Raw genomic sequence first — 25,563 nt, forward strand, 5'->3', positions numbered from 1 at the left:
CATAGCTATTAGCTAAAGTAAGGATGCTATTTGCATCCACGTTTTCTACCACCCAGGAGAAAGTTGGCACCCGCAGGAAATCAACAGGGTCTCTCTTGCTCCGAAAAGAAAGAGTCCTTTTGCATCAAAATCAGGTAGGAAGTTCGCAAAATTAAGAAGAATAAAGTACAGAGTGATCTCAGAATCTGAAAAACAAGAATTTTGGTATGTAATATGTGGGTATTTTAACTAATTTTGTCACGAATATGTAGTTTGAAGTTCAAAACTTGTTTCCATTGTTCGTCTTTCGTTTTGTGAAGTTGTCGGCCATTTTTCTTTGCAAAGTCACGATTCCTACTTGTTATTTACCATATAATTGTGTTACGTTTAATTTTGGTGACCAAATACACGTATACTATATGTAAATGTTCTCCATCTGTCATAAATTGCTAATCAATTTCGTCATTAACAATAACATCATCATCACAGAATGATAGACGTCGAATGATCAATGAATGTCTCTCAGATGTAGCATTTCACCACATTCACAGTCCTAATAATAATATCAGCATGACGGTAGTATGACTTTTGATGAGAGTAGTACAGATACGAATGTATTACAGTATACTAAACATAACAGCCGTGATCGTAGTATTGTTATACAGCCGCATTAATTTGGCTGCCAGGGTCTATGTCTCCATGGGTACTGCCGGAACGTACCCTGGGTACGGTCCGGTATACCGGAACGTACCCTGGTACTATCTAATATGCCGGAACGTACCTCGCCTACTCCACTAACGAGTCTAGGGAGTCGCCTACGCCTACTCCCTAACCCTAACCATATCAGATAGTTACCAGGGTACGTTCCGGTATACCGGACCGTACCCAGGGTACGGTCCGGCAGCACCCAGGGAGACATAGACCCTATCAGCATTAATTTGGGGTGTAAGACGAAAACGTGGTTTGCTTGCCGTATACATACATACAATATAAATCCATATATATATATATATATTGTATGTGTTGTCTGCCTGGACTGTAGCACTGACATAGACTCTAGTCAATAGAGTGCGAAGGAATGAGAGTCGTTGAGAAATCATGGCTAGAGCTGCGTATATAGTCTCGGACTCGCTTCCATTACTCTTGCGTCAAATTTCACATTTATTTAACCAAGTTTCCAGAGGTTGACACTTACATGCGCAAGGATATTTTTATGGCTATTGGAGATTCCAATTTTTCTGTGGTACTTGTCAGTATGGACGTGCTGGGTGTACTCTTTCTCAGGTAAACTTTTTACGGCATGTGACATCTAAAATCTTATAAGCTTGCTGTGCACAAAGTTCGTATTAGCTGTGTTGGTACAATGTGTAGTCAGGAACCACCATGCTTCTCAACTAAGTCATGTGCTGCCTAATGCTTGACCAAAACCATATCCTTAACCTTTATCCAAACCTTAATTTAAACCCATAACTGTGTGTGGACAAAATAGCAAAAGTGGAACATTACTGGTCGTGTGCTCTGCATGTAGCATAGCTGAAATCGCAATCATATGCGATTACGAAAGATGCTTATAGCACACAATACATAGTAGGGTTTCTTCTACATAAGAGGCACAGTGGCGCACCGCCATTGTCAAATTTAACATCGTTGTTGTGAAAATGTTCCTGTATTTACCCGCCCCCGGGCGCCCCTAGCTGGGCGAGCTCCTGCGGTGCTCGCTTTGCTAGGTCCTCGAGACGCGCAAACACGCATTTGAATCCATTATGCGCGTTTTTCCCCCAAACTGGCCATTACCTCCGTTGTCTAATTTTTCCTCGGAAGAAACTCTGCATAGTGATACTAATAGGTTCTGTTTGTTACTGTTTTTCCTTGCTCACTAGGTATTTGTTATAAGAAAGTGTAAACGATTGTTGTGGAAGTTTTTCATTTCAATTATTGGATATATACCAGCAGTGTCATATCTTCAGGAGTAGATAATAGGGAAGGAGTGTGACTTCAATAAACAAGGGAAATTCGTCATTTACTAGCCTTATAATACCTACGATTTACTACGCGTAACTCATCCAACTTGAGCTCAAATCGTACATAGTACATTCGCCTAGCATCGTGCGAAATCGTTTCCTCGTATACACCAGCAATCCGGAGATACAGACTAAAACGTACGACACGATTATCCATTCGTTGGCCATCAATCCGAATGTATTCCCCGTCGAACCTGCAAACAAAAGGCAGCTACTAACGCACGCTCACTCGGCAAGGCAGTGTGGCTCGCTGGGAGATTGGACATCGACGCAACACTCGGCGAGATAACCTTTGACCCGGCATACAGCTACATACCGGCATACAGCTGGTATGCCCCCCTTGCACGCACGCCCACCGCAATCTCCCTGCGAGCCACACCGCCTTGCCGAGTGAGCCACAGTGCGTTAGTAGCTGCCTTTTGTTTGCAAGTTCGGCGGGGAATAAGTTCGGATTGATGGCCAAAGAATGGATAATCGTGTTGTACGTTTTAGTTTGTATCTCCAGATTGCTGGTGTATACGAGGAAACGATTTCGCACGATGCTAGGCGAATGTACTGTGTACGATTTGAGCCCAAGCTGGATGAGTAATTTCGTAATAATAGTAAGCGTAGTAATTTCGTAGGTATTATAAGGCTAGTAAATGACGAATTTCTTTTGTTTATTGAAGTCACACTCCTTCCCTATTATCTACTCCTGATATCTTTGCAACTCCTGGAGCTTGGACAGGATTTACAAATAAATAATTGTATTATACATATAGTACAGGGTTTCTTCTGAGGGAAAGTTAGACAAAGGAGGGAAAAAAATGATGGATTCAAATACAGGATGTATTGATATACTTATCTATAGGTACATAGACACAGGATATACTTATCAGTAAATACAGGAACATTTTCACAATGGCAGATGTTAAATTTGACAACGGTGGTGCGCCACTGTGCCTCTTATGAATAAGAAACCCTGTACGTAGTAGACAACTTACCTTTGGGTTATCGGCTATGACTGCTCTTGTGTTTGTTGTGCGACGTGCAGTGCTCGTCAGGGGGATGGTTGTTCAAGTGTAGGCTCACTCGTCAGTGTAGTGCGGGTATTTATTGTCGTCATTATCCGCTTTAAGACGGAAGGGACTTCCTCGAAACGAGTGTACAGCGGACGTGAAATTAAATTTGTTGTTGTGCAATCATCATACATCCTGTGTCACTGTGATTAGGTAAGAGTAAGCCTAGTTGACGTCATAGGTCACAATGTCATAGGTCCTAGGTCAAGGTTACTTCATGCTGCACATGAATGCATGAATTTTATTTGTTGAACGTCTGTTAATGTTGGAAATCCGGTGCGACATATTGGCTTTTTTTTCCAATCTGCCATTGAGATGGAGGTTAGTGGCAGGAAAGAGACTACCTCCTCCACTTGTTGTATAGCCGCACTCTAGCTATGCTGCTAATATACTGTGGCGAGATCAAATCCCTTGGCAGGAGTGTTACGTGCATCTCTATCAAGATGGGGGGGGGGGGTGCTTGCTACCTTCTTACCTTCGTGACAACAAGCCTTAGCGGCATCATTGACTGAGTATTGATCCGGAGCGCTGTGTAGTAGCTCCAGGCAACAAAGTCGCCACGGTCTCAAGCCCATGGCTTTCTTGGTGAGCTGCAAGGGGGTCTGTTGTACCTTAGCGTCACTCGTAGATTCGCTTAAATGTGTGGGTGCTATCAGGGGTCGAAATTAAATTTGTATTATGGTATCCATTCGGGATACCAGGTATTGAAATCTGGTATCCCCCCCAAAGATCTGGTATCCCATTTTTTGGATAGTAATTTCAACAATTGTTTGCCTTCAAAATTCTCATCGCTCGCGTTCATTTTACATACGCCTCCACAGTACACTGCAGACGTATTGTCTAAACGCATTGTCTGGTTCGCTGTATACACATGTATACAATGTATACACATCACATTTATGATCGGCTTCTTGCAACAATATCTTGCAATTATGCTATGCCTGCTGTATAACGATAGTGTGGCGTAATACAGGCGTAGGGTGCCTGAGCCCGCTCAGATCGCACGCACTCGCTCTACGAGCACTCGCTCAGATGCGCTGCCGTATAAAGTTGATAACTCAACAACCACTATCCCGATTTTGACGATTTTTTTTACTATTCGGGCGGGATACCAAGCATTGAAATCTGGTATCCAACACAAGAATCTACTATCCCGCGGATATCGGGATACCGCTAATTTCGACCCCTGCCTATGAGTATGAATAACATTGGTAGCAGCCAATTCTTAGCTAGTGGTTACATTGTTGTGTCAGATCAACATTTTATGATCGTGTGATGTCAATGTGGGAATTCTCCAAGCATTCCTGATTCCCTCAGTGAGAAAGGGCATCTGCAGAGGAGCGCGTGCGTTTTGCTCATGCGGCCCATGTCTCTCGCCGTGTTGTTATTATACGGTGATCGTTGACTGCTGTGGACTACCTGAAAGTCGTATCTCCACATAACAAACCTTATTATAGGTGTACTTACTACAAGCATGGTAGTTGTATTATAAAAGCGTGTGGCATTCTCCATAAATGGTAAAGGCGAAAGTTTGTTGGCGTCATGTGTTGTTGTCACCATGGCGAGTGTTTCACCGATTCACTTTTCAGATAAATGTATTGTGCACTGTGTGCAGTATTGAATAATGGCTATGGTCATACTTATCAATACTATGAATATAATTAAAAATATATAAGTACAGTCAAGCCTGTGTTAGTAGACACGTATGGAATGGACACATGTCTCTAAATGATACTTTAGGCACTTTCTTATGGTGATCTTTGCGTACAGGTTTTAATTCTCAGGTTATATGTTAGTACTACGTGACTGATCCCATGCCTGGTGCATATACACGTGCAAAAGAGAATTCTATGGCTTCCCAACTTGGTTCGACATCAAGCCCTGCCTTCCCATGAATCCTATGTAGCATATATATGTATCCTTCATTGTTCCATATATGAAAAGCATTATAATGTAACTGGCCTTGATAACCTTTCACCGAAGGAAATGTTTTCTCCTCAGCGTGGTGTGGTGCCTTAAAAATTTTTTTTTATTAAATGAAACATTTTTTTCCACCCCGTCAACTTGCTTTTTTCCTACAACAAATTGAAATTCGACCCCTAGTGTGGTCTCTCAGATTCTCAGGACATAATCTTTCCGTCCAAGAACAGGTAGCGCTATCATTCCACAGATTTCTCATAGCACATACTGTATCATGGTGAAGGGTGTTCGCTTAGTGGGGTCCTAATGCTATGGGTCTGGCAGGCGTGGGTCGTTACTCCAGGGCCACCCTTAAAAAATTGTTTGTTTCCCCTTTACCTACTCGCCTCTCAAGGTACCGAGTAAGTAGGTAGGTGAAAAATCTTTTTTTTATTTTATTTTGACAAGATGTGTGTATGTATATTGTATATTCTGTTAAATGTTTTGTGTACCTATATGTTTTTGCGGAACGAATTAGATTTTTTATTTTTTTGCGAAACAAAATAATTTTTGTTTTGTTTTGTTTTAATCGGCCAATAAAATGTGTCGAGTAGCGCCGTTTTGGCGAGTCGGCCGGTAAAGGGGAAACAAGCAATAATTTATCTTAAGCCCAGTCGTGTCATGCGCAGGGATGGTCCCTCGGCGTGCGCTCACAGGAGACGCGATAACGCCCGACTCTCGGCGTCGGGAGATCAATTTGAATGCGTAGGTGTGAGCGATTTCGTGGTCGCGAGGCGGTAACGCAGGCGGAACAACATGGAGGGGGGTGTGATGCAACGTTTTATGGATTTTCCTTGCCGCTCTCTTTGTAATTTGCGGTGGCTGCCATTAAGTGTCGGACGAGCAGACGAGCGAGTGAGCTCGAGCGCGCGCGCGTTTGAGCTCTCGCATCGCCGGGGCGGCGTCTGCCGCCGCAAGATTAGTCATGCATGAACGGCAATTACAGCGACTCGTGCCTGTCTTTTGATGCTCGAGCTCTCGCGCGTGGTCTCTCTCTCTCTCTCTCTCTCTCTCTCTCTCTCTCTCTCTCTATCTCTTCATCTCTTCTTCTCTCTGTTGCTCTTCTTCTGCTCTCTCTCTCTCTCTCTTCTCTCTCTCTCTCTCTCTCTTGTCTTAGTGCCTCTCATCCCTCTGCTCTTCTCATCCTATCTCTCTCTCGTCTGCTGCTCTCTGCTCTCTCTGCTCTCTCTCTGGACTTCTCTCGTCTCTCTGCTCTTCGCGTGGTCTCTCTGCTTACTCTCTCGTCTCTTTCTTTGTGCTCCGGCTCTTCTCTCTCTCTGCTCTCTCTCTTCTGCCTCTCTCTCTCTCTTTTCTGTTTCTTTTTTCTCGGTAGTGCATTCTCGGTCTCTCTCTCTCTCTCTCTCTCTCTCTCTCTCTCTCTCTTTCTCTCTCTCTCTCTTTCTCTCTCTTTCTCTCTCTTTTTCTCTCTCTCTCTCTTGCATCTCTATGGAACGCGCCCTCGGGTGCTTTGTGCCGTCCTTGCAGGTGTTGGTCGGGGGTGGCACGTTGGCGCGGCGTGGGTGGGGGGTGTAATGTAATGTTAATACTCATGCTGTGTGGTGTTTAGGGGATCCGATCCATGGGCTCATCACGGTAGCTCGGATGCGCCTGCTGTATTCACTTGAACAAAAATCGTGGAGGAGGGGAAAGGTTTTATGTGTATAAATAGATCATGAAAGTGAACAAGTTAGAGATCTGGTCGCTTACATTTGTATGGTCTTGCCGGCTGTATTATTATTTGTGTATTTCTGCATGAGCTTTTGATGCGCTAAGCAGGGTTCGAATTTCGGCTGAAAATCTAGTGGACAGCGGGACCACCAACTTCAGAAAGTCGGTGGTCCTGCACAAAAGTTGGTGGTCCGCTTATTTACTACCAGTGAGTAACAAAATGGTATATATAAAAATACATAGCATACATATAAGCATACATTATTATTATATTATACTTTATTAGTGTAGCACTTGGGTGGCCGAATAACACAATACACATAGACCAGGGATGTGCCTGCGGTAGCCAAACTAACTTGACTTACCACGTAGAGTTGGTCAAATAATATATTTCAAGCTCTAGGAATGTCGGGGGAGTTTCTGGGAAAGTTTTTACTTTTGTTTTTCTCCTCCCCCAGTCCTCGGTACCACCATGCGTAGATCAATGTTGCCGCACATCCTCAAAGTTAAAACTGCCTAGAATCTTTAAGTATATTATATATATACAGTTTACATTGCTTCTAGATATCTAACTGAATAAAAATAGTCCACTTTCTACGTAAATAAAAGTAACGAATTCAGTCACGACATAGGAACTTATTATTATGCGTTACGCATAAAAACAGTGATAAAAACACTCGGCTACGCTACATGCGGCAGGCCGCAATCGATTTCTTAGACGGTCGCGAGTTTTTGTTCGTATGGCGAATCATGAGTTGAGGACTACATGGATACTTTTTGGATACCCCGTCAGAAACGGAGCGCATTAGAATACGCTCCCGTTTATAAGTCTGTCTAAACGCCGTTGCAATAACCGTAATATTTCAGCATAATATGAGGGGGAAAAGTGCCGGTCATGAGGACCGGCAGTTTTGTAGAGATGGTGGCCAGAGCAAAAACTTGGTGGCCTCCGGGTCGCGAATTTTTTTCCCCACTTGAGTTCCGGACCCACCATAGATAGTGTTTTGTAATATATGGTTCTTATATATATGGTTGGATTATAGTTAGTGTTAGGGTTAGGGATAGGTGGTATTCATTTTACATTGTTGCTTCGAGGAAGTCGAGTGAATGGAGTGCGCTGATTGGCTGTGGTCCGGAACTCAAGTGGGGGGAAAAATTTCGCTTCCGGGTCGGCACCAATTTCGAACGCTGGCGCTAAGGTTTAAATCAGTTGCGCACTTTTGGTTAAATCATTGTATTGACAGTCGTGTTTGAGCAAGAGTAACACGCCGGAGACGTTTTGTTTGCGTCCCAAAATTAATGGCAGTAACACAAGTGTGTGTGTGTGTGTGTGTGCGTGTGCGTGCGTGAGTATGTGTGTGCGTGCATGCATGCGCGTGTGGTAGTGTTCTAATCAGTTCCATTTAAAAACACATCTATGGAGATGTTATACACACGCACGCACACGCACACGCACACGCACACGCACACACACACACACGCACGCATACATTATTATACCGTGTGTTTTGTTTATGCGAAAAAACGAGATATTTGAAAACAATTTGACATGCGTATTTGGCGAGAGAATTAGTATGCGGTGTTAAAGGAAGCGTGTCTCTGTTGTAAGAGCTTTGATCAGTAGCTCACTGAATGATATGACTGCTGCAGTGTTGTGCAGGAATTGTGGTGTGCCTAATACCTAGGACACTCTGTTGGCTTTATTACACCCAGCTGTAAATGTAATTAGGAGATAGATAAATGCTTAGCAACTTTATCTTTGATGAATCTTGTGTGCCAGGTCTCAGACTTCTAATGCTACAGTGTAACTGGTATATAAGGGCTCATTCAGGGGAAACTTCAAGTGTTCTTTATTGAACACATCTATCCTAATGAGGTGGTGTCAATTCGGAACTGTCATTCAAAGGAAATGACGATAAAATTTCCCATTATAAATGCAACATTGATGTTTGTTTTGTTCTTGTAACTAATTTTTGTTTGTATTTGTACCTGTTTTTTGGTTTATTTGTTTGGTTGTTTGTTTGTTTGGTTGGATGTTGTTTGGTTGGATGTTGTTTGTTTGGATGTTTGTTTGGGTACCTGTAAGTAAAAGATGTGCTCTGACGAGCATCGTTAGACCCCCAGCATCCGCTCACGTAGGCGCGGCGTGATTGTCGTTACAGAATGCAGTCGCAGAAGCACACGTCTAGATGACAACGCGCGCCGCGTCGAGACGACACCAGAACACGCGTGTTGACAACAACGCAGAGCAGCCACAGAGCACTACCCGTGCGCCGGTCACGCGCGCTCGTTAGCAGGCTCGTTAGCCATGTCGTCAGAGGGCTCCCTCCTACAGAGCTTGTTCAGCGACGACATTGCAGAGAGCCTCGAGGCCTTGGACCATGACTACAACATGCAGGTAGGGTTTCTTATATACATAAAAGGCACAGTGGCGCACCGCCGTTGTCAAATTTACCATCGGCGTTGTGAAAATATTCAAATGCAGTCTAAGACATACAAATTTTTTAAATTTTGTTTTTGAGTTCCCCCTCTCCCTCTCTCTCACTGCGTCCGCCTGCAGCGTCCACATGCGTTCCTACAGCACGCCTTTGAATCCATCATGCGTGTTTTTTCCCGAGCTGGCCATTACCTCCTTTGTCTAATTTCCCCTCAGAATAAACCCTGGCAGGTAACGCTCAGTGTTGGAAGTGCTTCCGAAAACCCCGGCCGCACCTCGTTTCAAACATCCTAATTTCTACTGTGTAACCTATACTAAAAACGTACTTGACCTAGAGGTGTTACCCAAACTTTTGTGGCGAGTCTTACCATAAGGAATGAGAAAATATAAGGTTTTGCTCTAAAAGAGTCATGTACACGAACACCCCCCCCTTCCCCCCTAGAGCCAGGCGTATTAGCCAAGTCCTGTAGAGAAGGGGGTGGGGGTGGGGGTGGGAGTGCTATTTCCAACATGTATCTGTCATTTTTGTGTTTTGTTGCGAAGAACAAAAAGGTAGATGTCATCGCGTATTGTCTTGTGTGAACGAGGCAAAGAGAAATGCGCATTTTAGCGATATGTGGCATTGCGAATTGATCGTCTTTTTTTTCCGAGTTGGAATATGTCATGTCGTACAGGTGCGTGCGGCAGAAACTAGGTGCTCTCTCTCTCTCTTTCTCTCTCTCTCTCTCTCTCTCTCTCTCTCTCTTCTCTCCTCCTCTCTCTCTCTCTCTCTCTCTCTCTCTCATCTTCTCTCTCCATCTCTCTCTCTTCTCTCTCCTCTCTCTCCTCTCTCTCTCTCTCTCTCAGTCTCTCTCTCTCTCTCGTCTCTCTCTCTCTCCTCTCTCCTCTCTCTCCTCTCTCTCTCTCTCTCTCTCTCTCCTCTCTCTCCTCTCTCTTCTCTCTCTCTCTCTCTCTCTCTCTCTCTTCTCTCTCTCTCTCTCTCTCTCTCTCTCTCTCTCTCTCTCTCTCTCTCTCTCTCTCTCTTCATCTTTCTCTCTCTCTCTCTCCCTCTCTCTCTCGCTCTCTCTCTCCTCTCTCTCTCTCTCTCTCTCTCTTCTCTCTCTCTCTCTCTCTCTCTCTTTCTCTCTCTCTCTCTCTCCCCTCTCTCTCTCTCTTCTCTCTCTCTCTCTTCTCTGCTCTCTCGTCTCTCTCTCATCTTCTCTCTCGTCTCCTCTTCGCTCTCTCTCTCTTCTCTCTGCTCTCTCTGTCTCTCGCTCTCTCCCCGCTCTCGCTCTCGCTCTCGCTCTCCTCTGCTCTCATCCTCGCTTTCTTCTTCTCTCTCTCTCTCTCTATTTCTTTTTTTCTCTCTCTCTATCTCTTTCTCTCGCTCTCTCTCTCATATTTTATTAAAACCTCCACCCATTATATTCATTACATAACATTTATCTATCTAGTCTCTATTTAGTTTGTATGGATGAGTGAAGGAAATAAAAAAAAAGAATAAAACAAAAAGAAACTAGGTGATGTTCGAATGTGAATGCTGTCAGAGCAGGTGTATTAACTCGCGGGGTAGTACAAGCTAAGGCTGCTTCCGTGTGTTTGTGTACAGCAGCAGACGAAACCTGTATATACATACAGACCAGCTGTTGTCGTCGGATATCGCCGATCAATCTAGATTCGTATTAGTTGTTTGCAAACACGCGTGAGTGAGATTGCTGAGTGTAGTAGCTGCGAGTGAGATTGTACACACGTCAAGTGCTGTAGAGTCCGCCAGCACAGATACGATGTTTGCTCATGTGGCCGTCTCTCTCTCGTGTTCCACAGGGCGCCTATGACCAGGTCGGAATACAGGCGGGCAGCATGCAGCAGCAGCAGCCCATGTCAGTCGGCATGCAGATGGCGCCACAGAATGTCCCGATGCAGCAGCAGCAGGTGGCGCCACCGCAGCAGCAGTACATGCGCACGCCGCAGCAGCAGATGGTCATGGGCGCCGGTTACCCACAGCAACAGCAGCAGCCTGGCATGGTGATGCAGCAGCAGCCGGCCATTGCCATGGCGCCACGGATGCCCGGCAACCAGCGCATGATGCGCGGCCCGATGATGCAGCAGCAGCAGGTGATGAACGGGCCGCCGCGCGCGTTGGGTTACCCCCAGATGGCGTCGGCGGCGGCAGCGGCGCGTCTGCCAAGCAGCACATACGTGACTCCGCCGAAGCTCCACCACATCGACCAGGAGGCCGTGTACAGTGCCCCGAATGCGACGAGCGGCAGCGGCAGTGGCGCCCCTTGCCTGTCGAACGGCATGCAGGCGGGCGGCGGCAGCGGCTACTGGTCGCAGGCGAGCGTCGTGGGCAGCCCGCAGCCGGCGTACGCGATACAGGCGGCCCGCGTGGGCAGCCCGCAGCGCATGGGCTCGCCCGGCCCGCACATCGCCCCGCCGCAGCAGTGGCCGGCGGCGCCCCCTAACGGGCAGATGCCGCAGCCGAGCAGCGCGGCGGGGCAGGCGGTGAGCGGATACGCGCCGCAGTGCGACTACGCTCGCCCGGCAGTCAGCCAGCAGCAGTACCAGTACATGCAGCAGCAGCAGCAGCAGGGTGCGGGCGGGGGAATCTACGTCCAGTCGCCGCAGTCGAACCTGCTGCCGCCGCAGATGGCGAGCCCTGGTGGCCGCAATCGCACGCCGAGCGGACAGATGTACGCCGCCGGCTCGCAGCAGCAGCAGCCGGCGTACGCTCCAGCCGGCCAGCTCGCCGCGTCCAACTCAGGTGTCTACCAGCCGATGTCACCTATGCAAAACCCGAATACCTCACCGCACCACCAGCTGCAGCCGCAGTACTCGTCGCAGCAGCAGCGCGCCCCGCAGGGGTACCTGTCGCCGAATCGGCCATCGCCGGCGTCGCCGCTGCACCGTCCGACGCCGCCGCCGATGACGACGCCGCCGCCGTGCGCCGCCGGCGGTCTCACGCCGCCCCCGCCAGCCGCCTACGCGCCCCACCCGCAGTCTCAGGGAGCGGCGGGGGCGGGCGGCGGGAGCCTGCAGCAGCTGGAGCAGATGGTGGCGCCGGGCGGGGCGCGCGGCGCGGCTCCGAACCCGTTCCTGACGATCGTGCAGCCGTCGTCCGCTCCGCCGCCGCCGACCGCCACCTATACTCAAATGAACGCCGCGAAGGTGGCGCCAGCGTTGACGGCCGGCGGTGGCGGCGGCGCGTCGCAGCTCACGACTCTCGTCATTACGGTGACCCCCGGGAAGGGGGCGCCGGCTGCCGCAGCCACGCCGCCCGGGGGCGCCGACCTGCGGAACGTCAACCAGAACATAGCGCGCGAGATTCAGCAGTTGCGGCAGCAGATACAGCAGCTGCGGGGCGCGACAACGCCCGACCAGCCGAAGATCGATGAGCTGTCGACGCGCGTGAAGACGCTAGCCGCCCAGCTGCAGCACAACCTGCAGCGACAGCAGCCAGGGGGCGCCGCCGCTGCAGCGCCGGCCGGCCAGGTGAGCGGTTTTTACGGGGTCTGCGTGTTTGCATAAGTACATCCTATTTGCAGGGTGTCCTGCTTGCTAAATTGTCGTTTACTACATTCGTGGAATGCGTGCTTGCGTCATGCCCGCAACTCGTACACGTGCAGATGCATGAACACGCATAATCACACATACGCACAAACATGCAAGCGCATGCACGCACGCACGCACGAACGCAGACATGCAAGCATATGCACAAAGATGTAAGAGCACGCACGCAAGCATGCACGCTGTAACGCACGCATGCAGACACTCACGCACGCGAGCACGCTTGCGGGCACTCACGCACGCAGTAACGCACGCATGCAGACACTCACGCACTCAACTTTGCACGGGCGCATTACTTTAGAGAACAATTTGAAATTTAGAGGAATCTTAAATTCAAACCTAGTGGTCCTGTGGACGTCTCTTTCTTTCTGCTTATTTCTACCCCTGCGACTGCTTTACACTGCACACGACACACCCGACGATCACGGTCGGGCGGGCATTCAACTTGCCTTCACTAGCTACCGTATCTATCCCGTAGCGCAACGCGCCTCACCCTTCCGAGTATTACAACAAGTTATGCGTCACAGGATCAGTTTTACAAGTACTCGTAAATATTTACTTCAATTGCTTCTCTCGCGATCCCGTAGAAACAGCGCACCTGTATTTGCACCTAATCCTCGCGACTCGCGCTCGGTGCACGTTATTCCTCCCTTTCTGGCTTTCCTCCTCCCACTCGCTCTCACTTATTCCTCCCTTTCTGGCTTTCCTCCTCCCACTCGCTCTCACTTATTCCTCCCTTTCTGGCTTTCGCGTTCCTCCCTGCGCTCTCTCACTCGCTCATCCGACTTATTCCTCCCTTTCTGGCTTTCTTCTCTCCCTCCTCATCGTCACTTATTCCTCCCTTTCTGGCTTTCCTCCTCCCCCTCGCTCTCTCACTCGCTCTCACTTATTCCTCCCTTTCTGGCTTTCTTCCTCCTTCGCTCTCTCACTTATTCCTCCCTTTCTGACTTTCTTCCTCACCTTCGCTCTCTCACTCGCTCTCACTTATTCCTCCCTTTCTGGCTTTCCTCCTCCCACTCGCTCTCACTTATTCCTCCCTTTCTGGCTTTCCTCCTCCCCCTCGCTCTCTCACTCGCTCTCACTTATTCCTCCCTTTCTGGCTTTCCTCCTCCCCCGTCTCACTTATTCTCCTCCCCCGTCCGCTCTCTTCCTCGCTCTCATTATTGCCTCTGCTTCGGCTTTCTCCTGCCCCTATCCGCTCTGACTTATTCCTCCCTTTCGTGGATTTCTTTCCCCCCTTCCGCTCCCTCACTCGCTCTCATTATTCCTCCTTCTGGCTTTCCTCCTCCCTTCCTCTGTTACTTATTTCCTACCTTCTGAGCTTTCTTCGCACGCCTTCGCTCCCTCACTCGCATCTCCATCTTATTCTCTCCCTTTCTGGCCTTTCCTCCCTAACCCCTTCGCTCTTACTTATTCCTCCCTTTCTGGCATTTCCTCATCCCCTTCGCTCTCTCACGGTCGCTCTCACTCGTATTGCCTCCCTTTCTGGCTTCCTCCTCCCGCTTCGCTCTCACTTATTCCTCCTTTCTGGCTTTCCTCCTCCCCCTCGCTCTCTCACTCGCTCTCACTTATTCCTCCCTTTCTGACTTTCTTCCTCACCTTCGCTCTCTCACTCGCTCTCACTTATTCCTCCTTTCTGAAACCTTCTTCCTCCCTTTCGCTCTCTCACATCGCATCTCACTTATTCCTCCCTTTTCTGGCTGTTCTTACCTCCCTGTTGGCTGTCGCTGGGCGCCCCTTCCTCTCATCACTCCGCTCTCACTTATCTCCCTTTCTGGCTTTCTTCCTCCCCTTCGTTCTCGTCACTCGCTGCTCATCTTATTCCCCCTTCTGGCTTTTTCCTCCGCCTCGCTCTCTCACTCGTCCTCCTCACTTTATTCCTCCCTTTCTGGCTTCTTCTCGCTACCCCCCCCTCTCGCTCTCTCGTCTGTCTCCTCGCGGTGACAGGTAAACGTGATGACTCATCGGGACCGGGACGGCCAGGGTGCAAAATTGAGTCCGAGTCAATAGCTCCTGATTTGACTGAGTTAGACTCCCTTGATTGACATACTTGCAGCGAGTCCGTGGGCTCCCTGAAAATTCTGCTATATCTAACGCTAAGTGTGGGTTCTCAGAGCACGGTCAACCCCAAGGATTACCATGTTTTTCCAGCAATGTCCAAAAGAAGATGGCCAGACCCGTGCACCCCGCATGGAATCTTGTAAAATACAAGCACCATGCGTGATTAAGATTGTTAGGATATCTGTTTGTCAGGATTTGGAATTTCAGACTGTGCGGACCTGCCTCCTCCATTTTGCTTGGCCGGACGTCCCCCCCCCCCTTCTTTCATAAGGACAAAGGGCGAGTCGTTGCAGCTCCCCTTGTTCAAAGTGTAAGTGGTCTACCCCTGGGACAGTGTCGGGCAGACCGGCTGGCGCCACCCGTCGCATCATCAGGACAGGTATGTGTTTTTCGCTGACCGTGCTGCTGCGTGGGCTGAATCTGCCATCAATGGCCTGCTGACCAGGTGTTGCTGCTGGCTGCTGGATATGGTTGTACAGAGACCTGCTGACGAGAGGTGGCGGCCGGCTTGCTGCTGCTTGTCGCTGCTTGGAGTGGACCGGGGACAGAGCTGGCTGCTGCGCTGCTGCGATCTTCTCTAGCTCACAAACAACATAACACTCAATTCCTACTAATCACCGTGCATGCATGTACGTACGTTGTCTGCATAGCGTGCGTTGCCCGAGTGCGTTAACTGCTGTGCTAGGTGTGCTGAGTGGTGCCGTTGACTGTCTGCATGCGTGCATGCCTAAGATCGTTGAGTGGTGCCTGAGTGCGTTACGCGTGCGTGCCTAGTGATGTGAGTGCGTTGCGTGACTGCTGCATGCGTGCGTGCCTAGGTGCGCGAAGTGCCTGCATGCGTCGCTTGCGTGCGTGCGTGCCTGAGTGCGTCTACCTGGGCGCTGGCGTTACTAAGTGTGGGCCTAGGTGTGTGAGTGCGTGCGTGACCTGTCTGCATGCGTGCGTGGGCCTAGGTGCGCGAGTGCCTGCATGCGTGCTTGCGTGCCGTGCCGTGCTGAGTGCGTTTACTAGCGTGCGTGCCTAGGTGGCGTGGGAGTGCCTGCAGTGCGTGCTTTGCGCTGCGTGCGTGCCTGAGTACGTTATACTGGCGTTGCCGTGCCCTAGGTGCGTGGAGTGCCTGCATGCGTGCTTGCGTGCGTGAGTGTCTGCATGCAAGCGTGCTGCGTTTGCGTGAGTGTCTGCATGCATGCGTGCCTAGGTGGCGATGCAATGCCTGCATGGCGTGCAGTGCCTAAGTGCGTGAGTGCCTGCAGAGGCGTGCTTGCGTGCGTGAGTGTCTGCATGCATGCGTGCCTACGGTGGCGTGAGTGGTCTGCATGGCGTGCGTGCCTAGGTGCGTGAGTCCTGCAAGCGGCTTGGCGTGCGTGAAGTGTACTGCAAGTGCAAGCATGCTTTGCGTGCGATGAGTTGTCTTGCATGGCATGGGGGTGCCTAAGGTGGCGTGAATGCCTGCATGCCGTGCTGTTCCCTAGGTGCGTGAGTGTCTGCAAGCGGCGTGGCCTAGGTGCGTGTAGTGCTGCAAGCGTGCTTGCCGTCGGCGTGAGTGTTCTGCATGCATGTGTGCCTCAGTGGCGATGAGTGCCTGCATGCAGTGTGTGCCTAGGTGCGTGAGTGCCTGCAATGCGTGCGTGGCCTCAGGTGCGTGAAGTCCTGCAAGCGGTGCCTCTCGTGGTGAGTGTCTGCAATGCGTGCATTGCCTAGGCGTGAGTGTCTGCATGCCGTGCGTGCCTAGGATGCGTGAGTGCCTGCAAGCGTGCAGTGGCCCTAGGTGCGTGAGTGTCGGCATGCGTGCTTGCCTAGGTGCAGTGCAGTGCCTGCAAGCGTGCGTGCCTAGGTGGCGTGAGTGTCTGCATGCGGCTTGCCTAGGTGGCGGAATGCCCCCATGCATGCGTGCTTGCCTAGGTGCGTGAGTGTCCTGCATGGCGTGCTTGCGCATAGGTCGTGTAGTGTCGTGCATGCGTGCTTGCCTAGGTGGTGAATGCCCTGCAAGCGTGCTTGCGTGGCGCGAAGTGTCTGCTATGCATGCGTGCCTTATGGTGGCGGGCGTGAGTGTCCTGCATGCCGTGCGTGGCCTAGGTGCGTGAGTCCCTGCAAGGCGATGCGTGCCAGTGCGTGATTGCTGCATGCGTGGCATTGCCGCTAGGTGCGTGAATGCCCTGCATGCGTGCTTGGCCTAAGGTGTGTGAGTGTCTGTCATGCGGCGTTACTGCAGTGCCGTGAGTGTCTGCATGCATGCGTGCTTAAGTGCTGTGAGTGGCCCTGCCAAGCGATGGCTTGCGTGCGTGAAGTGTCTGCATGCATGCGTGGCGCTAGGCGTGAATGCCATGCATGCGGCGTGCCTAGGTGGCGTGAGTGCTCTGCATGCGTGCGTTATGCGTTGCGTGAAGGTCTGCATGGCGTGCGTTACTGCTGCGTGAAGTGTCTGCATGCGTGACGTTACTGCGTGCGTGAGTGTCTGCATGCGTTGCGTGCCTAGGTGCGTGAGTGTCTGCATGCGCGTGCGTGCCTAGTGGCGTGACGTGCTGCATGCGTGCNTGTTGTCACGCGGTGTCATTTAATTTTGATTCGGACTGCGTATTGATACGTGCCGTGTGCTCACGCTGCCACAATGCTGTAGTCGGAATCCCTTCCATCGGATCGCCCATCTGTAGAGCAAACACCTGTATATTAAAGCACGGGTTCTCCCCAGGATAGAAATTGAAACATGGGAAGGGAGGGGGGAGAAGGGAGGAGAAACTAGGGGCGGGGAGCGTGTTTTTTTACCGTATCCCACTTAATTAATCGCGTAAAATCACCACCACACCATAGAACGGTATTTGGGGTTCTTGTATATATAAATGATAGCCCGAGTCCGTTTACAGTTAATGTTGTGTTTGGTACAGGTTAACTGTTTGTATTTTGTGTAGGCTGCAGTGCATGCGTGTAAACGGTACGAGTAGAACGCGTCGGTGGTCCTGGTCGAATCGGAAATCTCTTGACAGGTCGATCCCGCGGCTGTCAACTACTTTTATTGTGGTGGAATTTTAATGCGGGCGGAGTAATCAAACGGGGCGCAACGATTGAAACGGGGGGAGTTTTGCCCAAACGAGGCGGGCCGGCGCACCGTTTGCGCAACGTAGGGAAACGCCTTGTAAAGGAGACCAACTTCCGTTTGAACGCTTTGTTGAACAGATACCAATCCACACTCCTCCCACCTCTCTGTGGTTTCTTATAGGTCTTTGTGGTTTCCATGGACTGTATTAGACCGATAGACTGCAACTAGACGGTTAAAAAGTTTCTTCCTCCTTCTTCCGAAAATAAGGAATCGAAACCCAAGAAGGAGAAGAAGGTAAAGGAAAAGGAGGCCAAAGCCTCCGAAGGAAACCAAGGAGCCGAAGAAGAAGAAGAAGAAGAAAGGAGCCGGTGGTGAAGAAGCCAGCCGAGCCGAAGCAGATGTTTGTCTCATCAGCGTCGAAGCGTCGCGGGACCACGTCGTAAGTGCTTTCACGCCCGCGTCACGCGTTCGCACGTATGAGCAGCAACACCTGCATCAACATCATGTCAACCAACGCAGCAGCACCCTGCATCAAACATGTCAACAATGCATCAATGTCAAACAACACAGCAACACCATGCATCAAACATCATGTCACAAATACACAGGCAGCACCTGCATGCAATCGAAGCAACAAACACAGCAACACCTGCATCGCAACACCTCATGTCTAACAACGCACAGCACCTTGCAATCCAACATGGTCAACACACGCAAGCACGCTGCCATCAACATCGCTCAACACTACGCAGCAGCAAGCCGCATCAACTATCGTCTCAACAACAGCAGCAGCACCTGCATCAACAATCATGTCACACAACACAGCAGCACCGCATCAAACATGTCAACAACATCAGCAACACGACATGCATCAACATGTCAAGCAATGCATCAATGTCAACAACACAGCAACACCGGCTGCATCAACCATGTCAAACAAGATCAACATGTAACAACGACGGCAGCAGACTGCATCCAACATGTCAACAATTGTCATCAATGTCAAAACAACACAGCAGCACCTGCATCAACATGTCAACAATGTCATCAATGTCACAACACGGCAGCACCTGCATCAACATGTCAACAATGCATCAATGTTCAACAACACAGCAACAATCCTGCATCAACATGTCAACAAACTACAGCAGCACCTCATCAACAATGTCAACAACACAGCAGCACCCAAACACCAGGATCGAATGTTTTCTATGGCCAAGCAGGTGAGCACACACGCACAGCACGCACACCACACATGCACACACTCATGTCACCGCAGTACACGCGCATGGCAATGCGCGCCATTCTGCACATTGCGCGCCAACAAGCAACCATGCAGAAATGTATGTCGCACACACTCGACTAGCCATTGCACGCACGCGCGCCGATGTACACACAGCCTGTGACCTGTTCCAACTCCCCTTGCCCGCGCCTCTCACGTCGGAGATCGAAAAGGAAAGCTTTTTTGTTTCAGAAGGTTCCCTGCACGGGGGAAGCTTACGTTGAGACAAATCTGTTGTTGACGTGGCTCTATGCTATGTGTGTGTGTGTGTGTGTTTGGGTGTGCGTGTTGTGTCTATTAATAACACTTGTCATATAAAGTTTCTATGATAAAAATGTTTGAATGCGAGTGGGAAGAATATCAGCGTGTGCGTGTTGGTGTGTCTGTGTTGGACGTGCGCAAGGCGCGAGGGTGTGGTGCGTGTGCGTGATTGACGTGATGCTGTGTGTGTGGTTGGGCGGGGGAATGAGGTGAACAGGCTCCCGTTTCACCGCGGCGCACCGGCGGCAGATCGCCACGGTTACGCGTGATGCTGTGTGGTGAGACCGCATGTTTTAGCGAACTGCGCTCAGGGCTAGAATTTTCAACCAGGCGGCAAAAAAACAAACAGCTTGGCGGTGCCCCTGCCTGATGTGCCCGTGATGAGTTTTCGTTAATTGCACGTAGGTTTGTGTGCAGGCGGCTGTCCCAACGCCAAAAAGTAAAAGTGCCTTGATACACTTTTTGAAAAAAAATGTTAGTCTGCGCCCCTCCAATTTGGAACTGTAGGATTAGCTCTGGTGAATCCAAAATCAATATTTATCTTGCCCCAAAAATTTGACTCCTACCCTAGTTTCTAGTGTTGTTGACAGGTTGATGTAAGTGTTGCTGTGTTGTTGACATGTTGATGTAAGTGTTGCTGTGTTGTTGAACAGGTTGATGTAAGTGTTGCTCATTGTTGACAGTTGATGTAATGTTGCTGTGTGTTGACAGGTTGATGTAAGTGTTGCTGTAATGTAGACAGGTTGATGTAAAAGTGTTGCTGATTGTCTGACAGGTTGATGTAAGTGTTGCTGTATTGTTGACAGGTTGATGTAAGTGTTGCTGTGTGTTAGAACAGTTGATGCGTAAGTGTGCTGTGTTGTTGAACAGGTTGATTGTAAGTGTTGCTGTGGTTTGTTGACATCCGGAAGTTGATGTAAGTGGTTGGCGTACTTGTTGACAGGTTAATGTAAGTGTTGCTGTATTGTTGACAGGTTGATGTAAGTGTTGCTGTGTTGTTGACAGTTGATGAAAGATGGGTTGCTGTATTGTATGACAGGTTGATCGTTAAGTGTTGCTGTGTGTTGACAGTTGATGTAAGCTGTTGCTGTGTTGTTGACAAGTTATGTAATGTTGGCTGTGTGTTGACAGGTTGATGTAAGTGTTGCTGTATTGTTGACTAGGTGATAAGTAAGTGTTGCGTGTTGTTGACGAGGTTGAATGAAGGTGTTTGGAAAAGAAGAAAAGCGACGGCGGCTTGGCTCGTCCGGCGACGAGGGTTCGGACGGAGATATCAAGACGCCGCCTCCGTCTCCGAAAGATGGAGACGAAGTGTACATAGAGGTATGGTGCGGCTAGAGAGGGGTTGTAGCGTGACTAGGCTGTTACTGGGGAGAGAGGGGTTGTACTAAGATGTTGCGTGTACTGTGTACGTAAGGTGTAGGTGCGTTACAGTTGTAGCATGACTGAGATGATACCTGATGCTTGTGGCATGACTACGTTTCATGATGGTTTTTAATCTTGGTAAGGAAGTGCCGAAACGCGCAAGTGGCAAAGATCCATAGTTGATCTTGATAACAGGAGGAGGAAGGGCGTTTCCTGTGAAATTTTCCTTCCTATGAGTTGATTAATCGAGATCAGTTATGCTCCTACCCAGGGGCCCGTTGTCAGAAACAAAATTTATCTTAACATTAGTCCTTAACATTAACGTTTTCTCTTAGACCGTTGACAGAAACGAAATGCGAAGACGAGAAAGAAAAATCGTAGCAGATTTCCTCATAACAAATACGAAACAAAAGTATGCACGACGTCTAGGAGAAATTGTTAATGTTAAGACTAATGTTAAGACTAATTTTGTTTCTGACAACGGGCCCCAGAAATGTCACTCAATTAGCACCACGATAAATTTGTGTAGGTCGAATGTTTCGATTGTTAAAAGCAGACAATTGTAGTTTCCGCCGCGCTAAGCGCCCCCTGTCCGTGTGAAATTGCAACCGATTATCGCCAACACCCTGAGCACCCCCTGTCCGTGTGAAATTGCAACCGATTCTCACCGCCACCCTGAGCGCCCCCTGTCTGCGTGCCGATTCTCGCAGCTGTGCTAAGCGCGCCCCTGTCTGCGTGCTGATCTCGCTGCTGTGGCTAACGCCCCCTGTCTTGCGTGCTGATTCTCGCGGTGTGCTAAGCGGGCCCCCGTCTGCGTGTCCCGATTCTCGCTGCTGTGCTAAAGCCCCCTGTCTGCGTGCCGATTCTCGCTGCGGTGGCTAAGCGCCCCGCTGTCGCGTGCTGATTCTCGCTGCTGTGCTAAGCGCCCCCTGTCTGCGTGCTGATTCTCGCTGCTGTGCTAAGCGCCCCCTGTCTGCGTGCCGATTCTCGCTGCTGTGCTAAGCGCCCCCTGTCTGCGTGCTGATTCTCGCTGGGCTGTGCTAAAGCCGCTCCCGACTGTCTGCGTGCTGATTCTCGCTGCTGTGCTAAAGCGCCCCCCTGTCTGCGTGCCGATTCTCGGAGCTGTGCATAAGGCGCCCTGATCTGCGTGACTGATTAACTCGCATGCTGTGGCTAAGGCCCCCTGTCTGCGTGCTGATCTCGCTGCAGGGGGGCGGTGTTAAAGCCGCCCCCTGTCTGCGTGCCGATATCTCGCTGCTGTGCTAAGCCGGCCCCCTGTCTGCGTGCTGATTCTCGCTGCTGTGCTAAGGCCCCCTGTTCGCGTGCGATTCTCGCTGCTGGACTAGCGCCCTGTTCGCGTCCGATTCTCAGCTGACTGTGCTACAGCGCGCCCCTGTCTGCGGCGGATTCTCGGCAGCATATAGATGCTAAAGCGCCGCCCTGTTGCGTGCTGATTCTGCAGCTGCTGCTAAGCGCCGACCCCGTCCTGCGAGTGCCGATCTCGCTGCTGTGCTAAGCGCCCCCTGTTGGTTGTCGCCCGCAGAAGCGCCGGTCAAGCCGCGTGACGAAGCGTAAGAAGTACAACGATGAGGTAGAGTATGGACTATCGGACGAGGAGCGGAAACCGAGAAAAGCAGACGCGCACGTCAACATGGCCGACGCTGTCAAGCCGATGCAGTACTTTGTGGTGAGTGAGCGCGTGTCGTCAACGGCAACGACAAACAATCACGTCAGACGCTCTTAAGCGGCGACTTGGTTAGCTATGTTGATAAACGTTAAAACGGCGAACCCTAATTTTTAACTAGTTGAGAAACAATCTTATCGGGTAAGAATTTCACGATACGTTTAGTTGTCGCAGTTATTCTACTTTAATGTAAAAAAATGGCAACAAACTAATTTTACATGAAATTTTAAAGCGCATAGAAAATTGGTGACGTAGTCAATTTTAAACGGGCCTAACACTGTTGCGCTGTTAGCACGTTAACTGTTGTGTTGTGAGGTCGGTAAACCTTAAACAGCACAATGTTACTCCAGCCGTTGTCAGTGTGCGTGCGCATAATGGTTTGTGCACACTCGAAAAAATACTGCAGTGCAGCCCTGGGGCGCAATGTCAGAAATGTCATGTGTCGTTGGATATCGTCGTCCACGATTCAAAATAAAATAGTTGAAGTGAAAATGTCCGGCGCCGCACCCCCAAGGTACGACGATATTAAACTTACAGATGGAGTGACGGGATCTATTCTACTGATGTTTTTAATTTGACAGATTCATGGTTTCTATCTTCTGTTTTTAGCTCATACTGAACATAAAAAGTGCAGATGCAGTTCTTTGTGAATCGCATGATCGTCGCGTTACCTCCGGATCGTCCAGTTAACCGTTCCGTTGGCCGTCCGTCCGTCAACAGTTGGGCACAAATCTTAAAACCGCTCGACGTAGCGTCACGATATTCGGGTCGTTTGGGGGGGAATTCGTCAAAGACGAGTTGGGATGTACGAAGCTGGGGTCAAAAGGTCAAAGGTGAAGAGGTGCAAAAAGAAGGGGAACATTCATTCCTTAAGCTAAGTTATAGGAGGAAATCAGAATTGCTGGCACAAATCTAAACGGCTCGACCTAGGAGCTCGTGATAGTCGTGTATACATCATGGTAGGAAAAGCCATCCACTGTGCTGAAAATTGAGGTCACAGGTCAAAGGTCAATGGGGCACAGGGCAGATTTTAGACTTTCTGAGGACATGGTCTGAACGGAGCGATTGAAAAACTTTTTTGTTTCAGGCGGTGACCTAGCAATTTTTTAATGGCTTATTGAAACGGACCATGAAATGTCCCTTCTGGCTGACATGCGAAGAGTAAGTGTCGATAACCTTTTGACGCCTCAAGAGCGGTTTAAACATGTGGATTTGTTGACTGTTTAACAAAGGAGTGAACTGCTTTGCTATTAGAGCCCTCCCCCACCCTCCCCGCCTTCCCTCCCCACCACCCTCCCACCGCTCCTTCCCCCACCTCTCCTACAACCCCTCCCACCACCCCCCCCCTACCCCTCCATCTGCCGATAGTGGGACGTGTCCTAACAAATGATGTGTACGCAACTGCGTCTGCATATCTGCGCCTAACAAATGTGGTACTACGCACGACTGAAATTTTACGTTTATAATCGTAGCAACAGACCTCAGATGAGCCCAGACGCTCTGCGGCTCTTGTTAATGTTTGCGAATGCGTGTTTTTCGCGTGATGTGTTGTTCGGCATCCTGTGACTTGAATGAGAGATGTTTACAGTGTTTAGTGTGAGGCCATAATAAAATTATTGTTTGTTTGCCCTCACCCGACCGACCCGCCAAAAAGGGGGCGACTCAAAAAAATGTATTGATTTATTTTTAAACAAATTGTATCATAGCAATACATTATATGTACCAAGCAAAACTAACATTCAACATAAAAGGTATCTCCACACAAGCACATCCGAGCATGTAGACACGGTGCTGAATTTGTAAAAAGACCCCCGCCCTAAAAAAAAAGCCGACCTACCTACCCAAACTTTTCAGCCTGGGTCGGGTGAGGGCAAACAAAGATTTTTTTAATTGTGGCCTGACCGTGTGTGTGTTTGTGTGCGTATTACAGGCAGCAGATGATGAGGCTGCTGGCATTGTGGACAAGATTCTCGCGGTGAGGATCGGGAGACGGAAGAAGCTGAATCCTCCGCCACCGGAGCCAGAGATACAGGTGCGTGCATCGCGCGTGCATCGTGCACATGCGTCGTGCGTGCAGCGTACGTGCATCATGCGTGCATCGTGAGTGCATCGTGCGCGTGCATCGTGAGTGCATCGTGCGCATGCGTCGTGAGTGCAGCGTGCGCGTGCATCGCGCGTGCATCGTGAGTGCATCGTGGGTGCATCGTGCGCGCGTCGTGCGTGCATCGTGCAATCTCGTGTTTTCCCCCACTTTTACGATAATTAGCGTTATTGTTTGAGTAACAGCAACTGTCTCTCAGTTAGTTCCTTCTCTCATCCTGAAGAATAGGGCTGGAAATCAAATTTCTCCTGAAAACAGCAACTGTCTCTAGAGTATTGATAACATGTCTTAGAACCTTAATGCCACCAAAGCATGCACGATTCGAATTTTGATTACTCCTGATTACTCTTGAACTTTGACTTTCTATTTCCGCCGCCGTTTCTTGCTAATCTCCGTCACCGAGTTCGCCACAGAATTTGATGCCCTTTTGTTTGGTGTCCAGGAGGAGGATGTATGTAATGTTGGCTTTTCTACCCGCATGTGTAATGTTGGCTTCTCTCCTCGTGTGGCTGTCTGCAGAAGGAGGAGGTCGTGAAGGAGCAGCACGTCATGCACCAGCTAGAGAAGGTCGACGAATCGGTAGACGTTGACATCGAGATGGGGGATGCTGAGCGTGCGACTGCGGAAGCTGAGGAGAAGCCAGTCGTGGAGGATGCTGCTGCCGCGGAGACGGAGACCCCGAAGGAAGAGCCACCGCCGACGCCCGTGGCGGCCGAGGAAGAGGGGGAGAAGGTGGCTGAGAGCGCTCCCGAGAAGACGGTGGAGAAGCCAGCGGAGAGTGGCGACAAGGGAGGAGGAGCCGAGAAGGAGAATGAGGAGGAGGAGGAGTGGGAGGAGGTCGAGGAATTCTTCATCAAGTACAAGAACTTGTGAGTACATCGGTGGCGCGACATCTGTTATCGGTCATGTGAAGTGTGCGCATGCGTGCGTGCGTGCGTGTGTGTACGTGTGCGCGTGTGTGTGTGCGTGCATGCGTGTGTGCGTGCGTGTGTGTGTTTAGTAGTGTTACCTATGTTTTAGCTCGTATCTAATCTAGTGTTACCTATGTTTCAGCTCGTATCTAATCTAGTGTTACCTATGTTTTAGCTCGTATCTAATCTAGTGTTA

General features: G+C 49.9%; 2 protein-coding genes across 2 annotated transcripts in view; both read left to right on the forward strand.

Annotated features, from left to right (window-relative positions):
• The first annotated feature begins 116 nt into the window (after positions 1-116).
• LOC106810972 (trithorax group protein osa-like) lies at positions 117-20,442 on the forward strand. Its single transcript, XM_014814473.1, has 6 exons — positions 117-204; positions 8,848-9,083; positions 10,926-12,593; positions 20,018-20,023; positions 20,177-20,183; positions 20,438-20,442. The coding sequence occupies exons 2-6, from the start codon at positions 8,994-8,996 to the stop codon at positions 20,440-20,442; spliced, it is 1,776 nt and encodes a 591-aa protein (XP_014669959.1). The 5' UTR covers positions 117-204; positions 8,848-8,993.
• Positions 18,034-25,563, forward strand: part of LOC106810973 (chromodomain-helicase-DNA-binding protein 7-like) — a 64,135-nt gene continuing 56,605 nt past the window's right edge. Inside the window, exons 1-5 of the mRNA XM_014814474.1 lie at positions 18,034-18,202; positions 20,502-20,629; positions 22,215-22,358; positions 24,286-24,387; positions 24,976-25,023. Coding sequence (XP_014669960.1) covers positions 20,507-20,629; positions 22,215-22,358; positions 24,286-24,387; positions 24,976-25,023 — 417 coding nt within the window. The 5' untranslated portion in view covers positions 18,034-18,202; positions 20,502-20,506. The remainder of the gene's footprint in view (positions 18,203-20,501; positions 20,630-22,214; positions 22,359-24,285; positions 24,388-24,975; positions 25,024-25,563) is intronic.

This window comes from Priapulus caudatus, unplaced genomic scaffold (genome assembly GCF_000485595.1).
Source record: "Priapulus caudatus unplaced genomic scaffold, Priapulus_caudatus-5.0.1 Scaffold491, whole genome shotgun sequence".
NCBI lineage: Eukaryota > Metazoa > Priapulida > Priapulimorpha > Priapulimorphida > Priapulidae > Priapulus > Priapulus caudatus.

Bases quoted from the DNA above. Each gene is read 5' to 3' on its own strand.
- LOC106810972 (XM_014814473.1), top strand. From the start codon at position 8,994: ATGTCGTCAGAGGGCTCCCTCCTACAGAGCTTGTTCAGCGACGACATT. The intron at 9,084-10,925 runs GTAGGGTTTCTT...CGTGTTCCACAG, and splicing joins ACCATGACTACAACATGCAG to GGCGCCTATGACCAGGTCGG.